Raw genomic sequence first — 13,701 nt, 5'->3', positions numbered from 1 at the left:
GTTAGCAATTTCCGGCCTAAATTGGCCAAATGGACTCAATTGACAAAACGTGAAAATGTTTATGAATGAATTGGCATAATTAAAAAATATAGGACTGAACGTTTTTGGTACTTTTCCCCTATTAGAGATGGAAAGCAAGGATCGTTTAGAAATTGGAAAATCTCACTTTTGACTTGTACATATGGAATTAAAAAGATTATTGCAATTTCTGGTTGAGCCTCTAATAGGGTGCATGCAAGAGTCGTTTCTATAGTTTAACCAAAACCGAAGGTGAGTTATTTTCCATATTAAATTTGCGAATGAAGTAATTGCTATATGGTGCAGCTCTTCATATTGGTTAAATTGTTTACTCCGAGCTAGGTGACTACTACATTCAACTTTTTCTCATCTCTACTGACGCTTTGGAAGTGGTTCTGCGCCAACTCGCGATATTGGTGCAGCATTACTTCGAGGAGAGTGGAAAAACTGCTGGGAGCATGATTCTTGATCCGAGGGAGGGGATATCCTTTTAATATTTTCAGTATTTTATGGAGAAAGTACATTTTGTGTGGTTCATTGCATGCACTTAGAGGGCTTGTTCGTTTCTTTTCCCCTGGTACAAGCGCGACTGTTTTCCCTTTAATGTAGTTTTAGATACAAAACGATTGAGCAATGGCACGCGAGTATTATAAGGAGAGTAGGAACATTGACAGAACTTCGAGGCGAATGCCCCCTCACCTGGCTACTGAAAAGGCAGTAGTAGGTTTTTAATTTGTGTTTGCTCATGCAGTTGTTCTTGCTGTGTCGACTGTTCTTTTGTTCAATCCCTTTCTCCAGTTTGGCAATTTCATCTCCTTTGTAGTCCTTTGAACTAATTTTCTTCCCTTCGGTTTCCCCTGTCCTCAATCAGCAGTGTCTGATCGTCATTTTTCTGTAATTATTATGTTGGTAGTTTTCCATCCTTTTTGTTTAAAGACGACACCGCACGATCTGCTTTTTGGCCTTTGGAGCTACAGTCCTTGCAGTTGAAGAAGTTTCCTGGGAACTTACTTGCAGGCATTAAAAGCTATGCCTAAGACTTTGAGAATGATGCGAGTGCTAAGCAGTTAGGAAAAATATGTTGCTCCGTCTGAGCTCTAGTTCAGCAGCTGCTCACAAAATAAAAGGATTTGCTCTACTTGGGCGCCTTCATTTTGTGCCGAGGTAAATGGATGGGTGGTTAATAAATGTGTTGGAGATGAGCGAGAAAAGACCACCAAACTTCATTAAAAGGTAAAGAAATTGGTACGTGATTTATTGGTGTATAGGGGTGGGCTAAGGTCACTGATTGATGGGATTAGTGAAGATTATAAAACATTTAGAGAGTTTAGGGTTGGCATATTACTTTGACGATCGGGAATTGTTCTCGCTCGGGCTACGATAACTAATGAAACTCCCTAAAAAAAACAAAGAAGAAACATATTTTTGTACGTCATACTGCGGTCATGACGACGTATATTTTATCGTAATTTTAACATGAAATCGTCGTATCAAAACAAACTTGGAGACCTTCTTAATCTACTGTTAAGATTTTTTTTTTTTTACGATTCAAATATCCATCAACCCACTCACGAAGGGTTTCTTGATGACAATAGAAGGGCTTTCATTATGTCCTTAAACATATTATTTCTCACCGGCGAGCTTTCGAACTACTAGCCTAGGGATTAAAGCTTGACCAGAGTTTCAATGGCGTCCACCCCTCTCTCTCACTCTAAAACGCAGAGGAGGAAAGCTCCCTCGGCATCGTCCACGGCCGCTGCACGTCGCCGTCACACGTCGCCTAATCCCCGTCCGTCGCTGGTCCTCAAATCCTCGACCGGCGGTTGTTTTCTTCTTCTTTTTTTGGGCTCACCGGCGACTCCTCAGGCTCCTTCAGTCGCTTCTTATCGATGATATCGAGCTGTTCCTACCTCCGTTGCACCCATTCGAACTTTTTCACCGCTTGGCCTGAGATGAACACTCCCAAAGAAGGGATGGCGGGATTTGCTTCCATGCAGTTACATCAGGACACGCCTGGCGCTGAAACCCAAAAAAAAAAGAAAAAAGAAAAAGTGATGTCGATAGTTAACCGCGGCTGGAGAAGTCAAGTTGCTTTTCTGGCCCTTGGCCGGTCACGTGGCCATTATTAAAGCTTCGTGTCGTGTCAACCTCGCACCGATGCAGAGGGCGGTACGACTCCATGCACGCGCAGTGATGGCCGAGGGGACCCAACTCGCCCCGCGTGGTCCTATCCGTCGTTTAGGCTTCCCACATGGGAACGCCAATATTAAGGAGGGATATGGAGAGATCCGCTTTCGATGGGAGATGGAGGACCCGCTGCAACGGAGGCTTGGGTCCACAACCAAAGTGTAATTTATATATCGAGTCCCAAATCTGTACAAATTATTTTGCGAATAGCAGCAACAACGGCCTAATTCCAAAACAAAAAATGGAAGAGCTACAGAATTTACCTTGAGCATCTATTCTGGCCCGAACTTTTATTTCGTCTCATAAAAAATTATCAACTTTTACTTAAATCTCAAATTTGGCCCGGATAATTTGAAAATTTCATATCATGAGGACTAGATTTAGGACTCGAGTAAAACTTAGTGTTTTTTATTGAGACAAAAAAAAATTCGGACCAGAATTATTACTTAAGATAAAGTTTGTGCTTTGTTTTTTTGGAATTAGCCCCAGCAATAACTATTCTAAAAAAAAAAGTAACGTACTAATTCGTTAACAAAAATGGTGTTAACCGTTGGTAAAATATACTTACCCATATAATCCAAAATTTAGTCATTGTGCAAGTATAAATATTGTAGCGTGCAAGTATAATAATAGGGTATGAATAGCTCTATATCAAATTCTACCTATAAAATGAGGAAGCTTTATTATGAATATAATCATTTTTGCTTGGGAAAAAGGTAAAAAGAAAATGAAGCTTGAAGTTCTGCAATTTAATTCGATCTAGGGTCACTCAATTTTTCCCCGAATTTTATGCATAATGAATCTTTTAGAGAGTAAATTTAGGTAGCAACCATAGTAATGAAGAAAAGTAACAGTTTTTTTCTTTCTGGTGAGTGTTTTATCGAGTGTTTATGGACACTTGTTGGGCAATCTACTACATAATTTTTGGAGCTTTCAATGCATTGAGCTCTCATGTTACGTTGAATAATGTTGAGACCCATATGGTCAATGATTAAGGTGATATTCAGTTTACATAAACTAAAATTATGTGATAACTGCTCCTTTATTTGATAACAGGATGGGGTTCATAAGGCTGCATCAATCAAACCATGATGCCATATGATCTATGTGATTCATGATGGAGGTGGATGGGTGCATTTTGAGAATTTGTGTGATGTGAGTGGTGAGAGAGATCTGATTGAGCAATAATGGAGCAGAAGTTTCGGGGTTACTTTCTGAGCCTTTGGTGGCTTCAATGATGCCAAGACTTGTTGGTCCCGCGTCCAACCAATTTGCTTCCGAGAAATTAAGGAAAAATAAATGAAATTCAAATTCAAATGAGACGACCGCTTCTTCCGAGAAAGAAAGAGCACTCCAGTGCTTGAAAAGTCTTTGGTTCACACCATCATTTGATGCTGTTGTCCTGGAAATTAGAACTTGTGTTTCCTCTCCGCTCGGTACACTTTGTTTCGAACCATACGCGCACTCTCGTTTAATCCTTTGCTGCTCCCGAACCAAGCCATGCCCATCGCAGAGCTCTTTCTTGGGGCCTTTCTTCAAGTGCTGTTTGATAGGTTGGCCTCTCGCGAGCTTCTCAACTTTGCGCGGCGCGAGGGTATCGATAAGCTGCTGAAGAAATGGGGGCAGAGGCTGATCAGGATTGACCACGTGCTGGATGATGCAGAGGACAGGCAACTGAATGGCGATCCAGAGGTGAAGTCGTGGCTCGAAGATCTCAGGAACTTGGCCTACGACATTGACGACTTGCTTGATGAGTTCGCCACAAAATCCGCGAAGAACGAGTCCAAGGCGGAACCCGGTTGTAGCAAGGTGCAATCTCTTCTTCCGAATTATTGCTTCAGATTTAGCCCATGTGCATTTATGTTCGACTGCAAAATGAGATCCAAGATCGAAGAGATGGATAGAAGATTGCAGGAGATCATAACTCTTAAAGATGATCTGAGCCTGAGAGAGAATAATGGGCAACGATCAGCATACAGCCAACTGGATAGGCGGCCTCCCGCTACGGATGGGACCGAGCCTTGTTTTGTTAGTAGGGAGGATGAAAAAAGGCAGATCCTCGAATGGCTGACCCGAATCGAGGACAATAGAACATGTGTGGATCCAGAAGTAATTGCCATCGTAGGGATGGGGGGTGTTGGGAAGACGGCTCTAGCTCAGCGAGTCTACCATGATACTAGTCTCACCTATGATGAGAAAGCATGGGCCTGTGTTTCCGATAATTTCGATTTGCTTTCTATTACAAAGAGTATCCTGGAGATGACCAACCGCCGTTTGTCCTGTGAAGGTAAAACCCTGAATTGGCTTCAAGATGAGCTCAAGAAAAACCTTTCGGGGAAAAGTTTCTTGTCGTATTAGACGATATTTGGAATGAGAATTATGACAACTGGACAACCCTCTTGAAGCCTTTTCAATCTGGAGAGAAGGGAAGCAAGATCATTATCACAACTCGTCACCTCGACATTGCTTTAATGGCCCGTGCTCGACCGATAACTCTCAAAGTGCTATCACCAGATGCTTGTATGACTTTGTTTGCATTTCATGCTCTTGGAGACCGAAATTTCGATGGTCGTACCGATCTTGAAGTATTAGGCCGGAAAATAGTAGAAAAATGCAAAGGTTTGCCATTAGCCGTGAAGGCATTGGCCGGGCTGCTACGTGCTAAAGTCAGTCCCCGTGAATGGGAAGCTGTATTGAATAGCAAGATTTGGGATCTACCGGAAGAAAGAATTAACATCCTTCCGGCTTTGAAACTTAGCTACCTCCATCTCCCTTCCTATTTGAGGAGATGTTTCGCTTACTGTGCTATATTTCCCCAAGACTATGAAATCCAGCGAGACGAGTTGATTCACTGGTGGATTGCAGAGGGCTTCGTTGAGGGAAAAGAAGGAAAGGACCGTTGGAATGCAGGTTTGAATTATTTTGACGAGCTAGTATCTAGATCGTTATTTCAAAATTCGAGTAGCAGTGAATTAAGATTCTTGATGCATGATCTTGTGAATGACCTGGCAAAGTTAGTGGCGGGTGCAACCCATTTTAGCTCAGGGGAGCTTGAGTTTGAGCATGATAAAAAAAATGCATCTTTAGCTCGTCATGCCTCATTCATTTCCAGTATTCACATTGTACCGGAAAGATTCAAGATATATCATCAAATGAAGGGACTTAGGAGCTTCATATCGTTAAGGAAGCAATCTAGCCCTTATTCCTATTTGTCCCAGAAAGTGATATGTGACTTGTTGCAAGCATTGAAGTACTTGAGAGTGATTTCATTAAGTCACTACGGCATCGGAGAGGTACCGGATTGCATTGGCAAACTGAGGCACCTAAGGCACCTTAATCTGTCGTATACTAATATCAAAATGCTTCCAAAGTCAATTGTTGCATTGTACAATCTAGAGGCTTTGATGTTGCGGGGCTGTAATGAGCTTATCAAATTACCCGAAGATATGGAAAAACTGATCAATCTGAGATATCTCGATATTACCGACACTCCGAGCCTAATAGGGATGCCACTGAATATAGGTAATTTGGTAGGTCTTGAGATGTTGTCGAAGTTTGTAGTGGGAACGGAAAATGGCTCGAGATTGAAGGAGTTAAAAAATCTGGAGAACCTTAGAGGGGAATTATGCATCTCTGATTTGCATATGGTTCAAGAAGCCAGAGATGCCACGGATGCCAATTTATACACGAAGAAGGGAATATGCCGGTTAACCATGCAATGGTGTAGAGATTTTGAGAATTTCCGGGATGAAGAGCTTGAAGCAAAGGTCCTTGACTTACTTTGCCCTCACCAAAACCTTCAAATTCTCAAAATATTTTTTTATGGTGGCCTAGAATTCCCATCATGGTTAGGAAGTCCCCCACATGTTAACATAGTGCATTTACATTTACACGGGTGTCGTAGGGCCAAAACATTACCATCACTCGGGCAACTATCTTCGCTGAAAGAACTGTACATCGAAGGTCTAAATGCAATATGCAAGGTTGGATCTGAATTTTATGGAACTAGAAGTCCTTTTATGTCCTTAATAACTCTGGAATTCAAGGACATGCCATTATGGGAGGACTGGTCTCATTGGGTCGGCACTGAAGAAGTAGGAGTTTTGTTCCCTCGTCTTGAGCATCTCATCATACAAGATTGCCCTATTTTGATCGGAACATTGCCTAGTCAACTAAGCTCCCTCATAGAGCTTGAAATCAACTCCTGTCCTCGTATGGATGCCTCGCCCTCTATCACGAGCCTTCCATCTCTTGAGAAATTAAAGTTTCGAGGTTGTAATGAGGGGGTGCTGAAGAGTTTGGTGAACTTGACATCTCTAACCGCTCTTGCTGTAAAAGATGTTGCTAACCTAACTTGCTTAAGTCATGGGTTTACAAGCTCCCTGATCAAACTAGAGGAGTTGGAGATGGGAAATTGTAAAAAGCTATTGTACTTGTGGCAAGACATAGATATAATTGGGAATCTCGCTTGCCTGAAGAGGTTAGTCGTCCATAATTGTTCGGAATTCATATATTTTGGGGCTGGAAAAGGAGATATAGAGCTGCCCATCAACCTCGAGACTATCGAATTGACAGATTGCGTCAATTTAGAGAAGCTCCCATGCAAAATGCATACCCTCTCCTCTCTTATAAACTTGACGGTTGATAACTGTCCAAAACTCGTGTCTTTCCCCGAAACAGGTATACCAACATCGGTGATATCATTATATGTCGGACGCTGCAATATGTTGCAATCTTTAGCCAGAGGATTAAGTATTCATCCGGATGAACCAAGCAGCGGCAACAGCAGCAATAGCAATAACCGCATTGACATGACGTCTTGTCTGCAAGAATTAACAATTGACGGATGCAATTCTCTACCAGCTTCTCTATTCAGCGAGGGTAGATTTTTACCTGCGACCCTCAAGACACTTAAAAGGAGGATTCAGGCTCGAATGCTGTTATATGCGGGGAAGAGATTGGGGGGGGGGGGGGGGATTTTAATATTATCTGAGCTTTGGCTTCTTTTTTTGGAAAAGGGAATTCCGTATTTTAATTATTATTTTAGAAGATTTTAGTAGTAGTAAGCCTGAAGAAGCAGCAGCAGCTGCTTTTGGGCGTAACCATCACCATCCCAATCACCGCCTCTCTCCGCTCTCCTCCTCTCGATCTCGCGAAGATTTCGATGGCCCTTCGGGGTAAAAACCAGGTATTTGATTTCAACTCGCTGTCAATTTCTCTCCTCAGATTTGGTACCGGTTCCCCCCCTCTCCATTGAAATGCTTTCTTCCCCACGTGATCTCATCGGTCCGGCACAAATTGTCGTGAAAAAATCCCGGGGATGTTGTCGACGGCCTGATTTATTTTTATTGTTTTGCATTCCACCAGTTTTTCTGCGCTCCCTCATCCACCAATTCTTTTGTCATCGCCTCATTACCCAGGATTCTCTCTCAATCCTGCTTGCCTTGCAGATTACACTGGAATTCCCATTGGTGAAGTTTGGTCGGTACCCTTTCCTTCGCCATCGCCGCCTCACCGGTATTTAAGTCTTAGGAGGAGGAGATGCTGAAGGGGGTTGACCCTGGACGTGAGATTGCCCCTCATTGTGGAGACGAAGAAGGGTACATGCCACTTCAGCCTAGCTTTCTTGTTAAGATCTCGGACTTTCGTGGAAGCTTTTCCGTGATCAGTTGGTTCTCGAATTACTCGCGGGGATCGAGGTATGTACGTGTTCTCTTTCCCTGTTCAATAAGTGTCTTGTTTTTCCTCGTGATGTTCGATCGGCTAGATGAATCTAAAGTTTGGACATGATTTATGTGATGAATAAATAGCAAAGACGAGTTTGAAAATGTTTGAAAGTTGCATCGCATCGAGAAAGGGTGGATCAAAACTTAAGGATGGATAGAGCAAAGTTCATGTCATGTTAATGGCAGTTAAGGTGCTTTGAATCATCTTTCCTGTTTTATTCTGGACACTCCATTTGAACACATTTACTAAGTTGCGGAATGTACCCGACTAATTTCGCTAATATCTCTTATTCTGATATACGAAAATTACTTTTGCGGCATTCACCGGAAGTGGAAGCAACTCAGTATTGACTTTCTGTCTGCATTTACAGATACAACATCGAGATCTATGGGGGAAACAGATTTATTGCACCTCAACCCTTCCATTCCAGCATTTTACTCACCATCCAAGACTGAGGAATGGTTTAGTCGCTTTGAGTGCAGACACAAATGAAGGCATTTTGCATCCTGGATAGCACTCAATGAAATCTTTGCCCATTGTTCATTTTGATAAGTATTCGTATTCTGCTTCATGGAATCAAAGATGCATAGCCCTGGAGTTGCTGCCTTTCTTGTTAACATCTCCACTTTGGTGAAAGCTTTTCCATGATTTTTTGTTGGTTCTCGAATTACTGGCAGGGATAGAGGTATGCCTGTGTTCTCTTTCCCTGTTCAATAAATGTCTTGTTTTTCCCCAGATGTTCGATCTGCTAGATGAAACTAAAGTCTGGACATGATTTATATGATATGAATAAATAGCAAAGACGAGTTTGAAAAATGTTTGAAAGTTGCATCACTTTGAAAACGGGTAGCTCAGAACTTCAGAATGGATAGAGCAAAGTTCATGTCATGTTAATGGTGGATAGGTACTCCAAATCCTCTTTCCTGTTTTAGTCTGGGAACTCCATTTGGACACATTTACTAAGTTGTGGAATGCACCTCACTAATTTCCCTTATATCTTTGATTCTGATATGTGAAAATTACTTTTGCAGCATTCACCAGAAGTGGAAGGAACTCGGTATTAACTTTCTGTCTGCATTTACAGATACAACATCGAGATCTATGGGGGGAAACAGATTTATTGCACCTCAACCCTTCCATTCCAGCATTTTACTCACCATCCAAGACTACGGAATGGTTTAGTCGCTTTGAGTGCAGACACAAATGAAGGCGTTTTGCGTCCTGGATAGCACTCAATGAAATCTTTGCCCATTGTTCATTTTGATAAGTATTCGTAGTCTGCTTCATGGAATCAAAGATGCATAGCCCTGGAGTTGCTGGTTGGCAAAGTTTAAAGGGTGAGTAGATTTGTTTCTGCTTTTACTTTTGACTGGCTGTTTAAGAGGCGGGTAATGATCATGGGGTACAATCAGAATCCCAAAAGAATCTCTTCTGAAGGATTAGCAAATTGTCCGCATTCTACTTGTTTTGTTGAGATTCCAGCAAATTATCCGCATTCTACTTGTTCATTTCTAGCATTGTATCAAAACACATGCCAATGGTTCAAAATTTATGGTCTGTCATGTTGCTTGTTATCATTTACCTAGTTATCCCATTGACGTGATTATGTCCACATTCTGTCGTGCGTGTGTAAGGCTGCAGTTCTACGCAAGGGGAGTGTTAAGTTATACGTTATATATACATTGTTTGGTGCGTTTCCTAACAGCTTAAGCTTTTAAAAAATGCATTTGTCTAATATGCAGCAATCTAATCAAACAGCATGATCAATCAGCCAACCCCAACCCTATGTTCTTGTTTGGTTCTTTCTTCTAGTTATTTTGGATGGTCTGAAAGACTTTTAGACAATCTCATAAATCATCAAATTACAACAAGATTTAAAGCTTGGACAGTTAAAAGCCGCTCATGGGCCGATGACCTTCAGCTTATTAATCTGTTATTTATAGTCTGGTTGACTATTAGTGTCAACTCTTTTTGCTGCCCAAGAAAGTAACTGAAATGGTTGAGCGAAACTATAGTGCTTTCCTTTGGATGGGAAATTCTGATGCCAAAGAGGGAGCAAAAGTTACATGGGACACTGTCTGTCTTCCTAAGCAGTTTGGAGGCTTGGCATTCGAAGACTGGATTTGGGAAATCTTGCTTGTATTTTGAAGTGTCTGTGAAGTATGTTGTTGAGATGTAGGTCTCTATGTTTTGACTTGTTGTATGGGAAGCATCTTGACTGTAAGCCGGATGCTGCTTACTATGCTTGGAAGAAGTTATTAAGAGTCCGGAAAACTTTGAATGCCATATTAGATATAGAGTGGGTAATGGAGATTATTTCTCTTTGGTATGACTTGTGGCACCATGCTTGGATCTCACCGGATCATTTCTCAAGGAGAATAACTCATGACTCTTCTCTTCCTCAGCAGGCCAAAGTATCTGCTGTAATTTGTAACTCTCATTGGAAGTGGTCCGCTGCTAGGTCTGAAGAGTCGATTCCCTTCCAAGCTGCAGTTTGTGGTGTGATTTTCCCAGTTCCTCAGCTGCAGACAAAGTAGTATGAACAGCTTCTTCAAATGGTTGCCTTAACTCTTTTGTTGCTTGGGAAATTGTCAGAAACAAGAGTGCCAATGTTGACTGGCACAAACTTGTGTGGTCCTCCCCTAATGTGCCAAGATCTGGCTTTATTTCTTGTTTAGTCATATGCGTGATAAACTCCCCACCTTTGAGAGGATTAACAGTTCTTCTGTTGGGAGAACAAGATCTCTCTACTTGTTCTGTAATCTAAGCATTGAATCTCGCTCTCATATAATTTTGGAGTGGAGTTTCTCTAATGAAGAACAGAGGAAGGTCTTAATTCTGTCAAACTAATCATTGAATCTCACTATCATCTAGTTCTCGACCTTTCATGTAATCAACATTGTCGAGTTCTCTCTTAAGCATAGTTTTGAGTGTTGCCTTGGTCTCAAAATAAGATTGGCACCAATAAGCATTGTAGGTTGTGTCTTGCTTGGAATCTAAGTTTGTGAAAACTATCTAGCTAGAGTAAGGTTTGTTTGAGATTGTGCTTATTATCGTTTATTGTTGTGTAAAGTTGCAGTGTTTTGCTCTGAAAACTATCCAGTGACAGCAGACAGATGTCAACTTCAACCCTCCTCTTTTCGGGTCCAATTTTCATGAGGTCTAGGTACTGACCTTTGCATTTCTCCAGATAGTTATTGGAGGAAGAAGCACAATCGATGAAAAGGAGTTGTTATAAGATTAAAACGAGAAATGTATATTGACTAAGATTCCAAGAGAGACTAACAATTTTTTTTGGCATTCATGGTAATTTCACTCGGTTACATCCGTAGGAAATTCAACCTCTAAATTTGGACTTTTTCTTGTAGATATTCGCCATAATATCATCATCATTTCAAAAAAGAAATTATTTGGAATGGTCGATGGTGTTTGTGCTTCGGGCTTTACTTGTCAAAGCAAATTTGCTGATGAAGACCTCTTCCAAGAAGCAGCCCTAGTCTTTGACAAGAATATCCAACTCATGAAGCCCTTTTCTCCTTTTGCCTATTTCTTTAGTACCATTGATGTTTAGGGAGTCTTATAAAGAATCTATGGACTTCTATGAACTTATTTAGTATTGCAGCAGTCAAGCAGAGTAATTGATGTTAATCAACAACAGCTACCCGACTTCATCGGAATCTTCCAGTCTTACGACTATTCAAAACATATCGCGATTGTCGTTAATTGATAGAATTGGTTAAAAAAGGTTCTCACTTTGCCTTGAGCGGTCTTTCACTTTCGATAATTATAAAGTCCTTGATATGGATGGGCGATGTCTCTAGTTTCAAAATAAGATTGAGCGTAGTGATTTAAGTGCTCATGCTTCAAGCTATTGATCGTCTTATGCATCATTGTATTTCTACGATATGTTATTCCTTCCAGCTTTGACGATGACACAAGATAGATGCTCAGAATTCATAGCTTGGTTTCTTATTGCATTTGAAGGTTACTGTTCTCAAGCAATCTACTAGTAAACACTTGGGGTTTGGGTTTAATTTGGAAGCAGAAACTATACTCCTCCGCGACTTCCTTCCCTCCGACCCCCTTTGCCTTCTCCTCCGTCATCGTCCGAGCCCTACTTTCTCGAGCTCTGTCAAGGCTTCGTCATATCCGCTGGTGGAGGTGCTTCCACATCGCTTTGCTTCTACACAAAATTCTTCAATTCGTGTTCGTTATTCATATGCTTTGTGTTCGTTTTCAAGCAAACGGACAGTACAAAGGACCGTAGCCAAAGAGAGATCTCATCACTGACGGGGTCCCGAACAACGATGGATTTGTCCGGAGCTTGCCTATTTACGTCCACGGTGCGTCCCTATTGGCCGTCCTCTTCAACCGCCCGCGGTTGGTGAGGCCATGGCGAAGCTGGCCTCGCCCAGATCTAGGCAAGGTGGCCACGCCCGCGACCGCGATGGCGTCGCCCAGATCCGGGCAAGGGCCACGACCTCGCCCAGTGACCGGCGACCACAGTGAAAGAAAAAGGAAAGAATGGAAGGAAAATAGAAGAAAAGGAAAAAAAAAAGAGGAAACAACCAAAAAAAATTATTAAAAAATTCAAAAAAATGTCAACGTCAGGTTTGGCCTTGTCAGACCGCCGGCATTCACGTCAGCGATTTCCGACCTAAATTGGCCAGACGGACTCAATAAGTAATATATGAAAAGGATTATGACTGAATTGACACAAGGTTTATGATTTTTTTGGTATATTTTCCCTTTTTTTAAGGTTTGAACGCCACAATACTTCATTTTAAGTCTCCGCCACATTTTTATAATCGAAAACCCGTTCAATAGTGTCGACCCATTTAATGAAGTCTTTGGTTTGTGAATAGTGCTGATCTCGAAGTCCGAAGAGCCGTGTTTGGTACCGAAATCGCAGGAATCACGGTTCCGTCCGTGATGACCAATGACACGAAAGAGCCTCTTCTTCGGATGCATCGAGATATTCATAATGAAAGGGGTCAATCTTGTTCTTCTTCTTCCTCTACAAGGTCACGACGAAGCCCATCACGCCTTAAATTGAGATTTGCTCCTCCTGTTGTTAAGAGTTTTGTTGGACTTGTCTTCTCATATCATCGAATTCGACATTGCGATGGTCGTGCGCACGGACCACAGAGCACACGGGCATTTGATCCGCGACGATGCCATCTAGCCACGGCCTAGGTTCGATACCAACCGATACCCTAACGGGCCGGAGATTTAAAAGAAGACGAACTCAACAAATGAATGCCCCATGTTCAAGGAATTCACTTTAGGATATGCAGAAAATATGACTCAACACTCTATGGAGCACACCAAAGAGGAGGTACATCTCTAAAAAGCAAATCCATGCCTAGAACTCAAATTTAACATTCATCCATCAGAAACACTCTCAAATTTAGCCTCCAACCATTTGAGCAATGATTAGTAGATGGGCCTTTAATCCCTTTAGAGATGATCCCCTATCATTAACAAATTAGATAACGGCACAAACGATCGTTGAACTTTGGCCCAATATGTAATGGGATTCTTGAACTTTAGATCAATGCGCAATATTATCTCTAAACTTTTAATTTGTTCAATGTGTTCCTGATTTTTTATAAATGTTCAAACTAGTCCCCTAAATTATATGAAAATATCCAATATTATCCTTCCATTAATTTAAGTTCAAGGACAACATTAAATATCTTCATATAGTTTAGGGATTAGTTTGAATATGTACAAAAAAATTCAGGGACCGCATTGAACAAATTAAAA

At 41.5% G+C, this 13,701-nt stretch overlaps 2 protein-coding genes across 5 annotated transcripts in view; both read left to right on the top strand.

Annotated features, from left to right (window-relative positions):
* Nucleotides 1-10,778, top strand: part of LOC115680913 (putative disease resistance RPP13-like protein 1) — an 81,068-nt gene extending 70,290 nt beyond the window's left edge. The window contains exons 1-5 of one of the 4 annotated variants that reach the window (XR_008816020.1): nucleotides 7,288-7,393; nucleotides 7,656-7,904; nucleotides 8,303-8,617; nucleotides 8,964-9,269; nucleotides 10,341-10,778. The gene's annotated coding sequence lies outside the window, so the exon portion shown is untranslated. Of the gene's footprint in view, nucleotides 1-7,287; nucleotides 7,394-7,655; nucleotides 7,909-8,009; nucleotides 8,123-8,302; nucleotides 8,618-8,963; nucleotides 9,270-10,340 lie in introns of those variants that run through there. The other 3 variants (XR_008816021.1, XR_008816022.1, XM_056309441.1) reach the window with 3 other exon arrangements.
* Nucleotides 4,661-7,262, top strand: LOC130137639 (putative disease resistance protein At3g14460). The gene has a single exon (XM_056309340.1). It carries the CDS (start codon nucleotides 4,677-4,679, stop codon nucleotides 7,260-7,262), a length of 2,586 nt encoding a protein of 861 aa, XP_056165315.1. The 5' UTR covers nucleotides 4,661-4,676.
* Nucleotides 10,779-13,701: the final 2,923 nt, after the last annotated feature.

The sequence above is a fragment of the Syzygium oleosum genome, unplaced genomic scaffold (genome assembly GCF_021117445.2).
Source record: "Syzygium oleosum isolate NSW1041296 unplaced genomic scaffold, Sole_v2.1 Sole_v2.03, whole genome shotgun sequence".
In the NCBI taxonomy this organism is placed as follows: domain Eukaryota; kingdom Viridiplantae; phylum Streptophyta; class Magnoliopsida; order Myrtales; family Myrtaceae; genus Syzygium; species Syzygium oleosum.
This window is presented reverse-complemented; position numbering and strand designations above follow the sequence as displayed.

Coding starts and splice junctions, on each gene's coding strand:
- LOC130137639 (XM_056309340.1), top strand. CDS start 4,677: ATGGCCCGTGCTCGACCGATAACTCTCAAAGTGCTATCACCAGATGCT.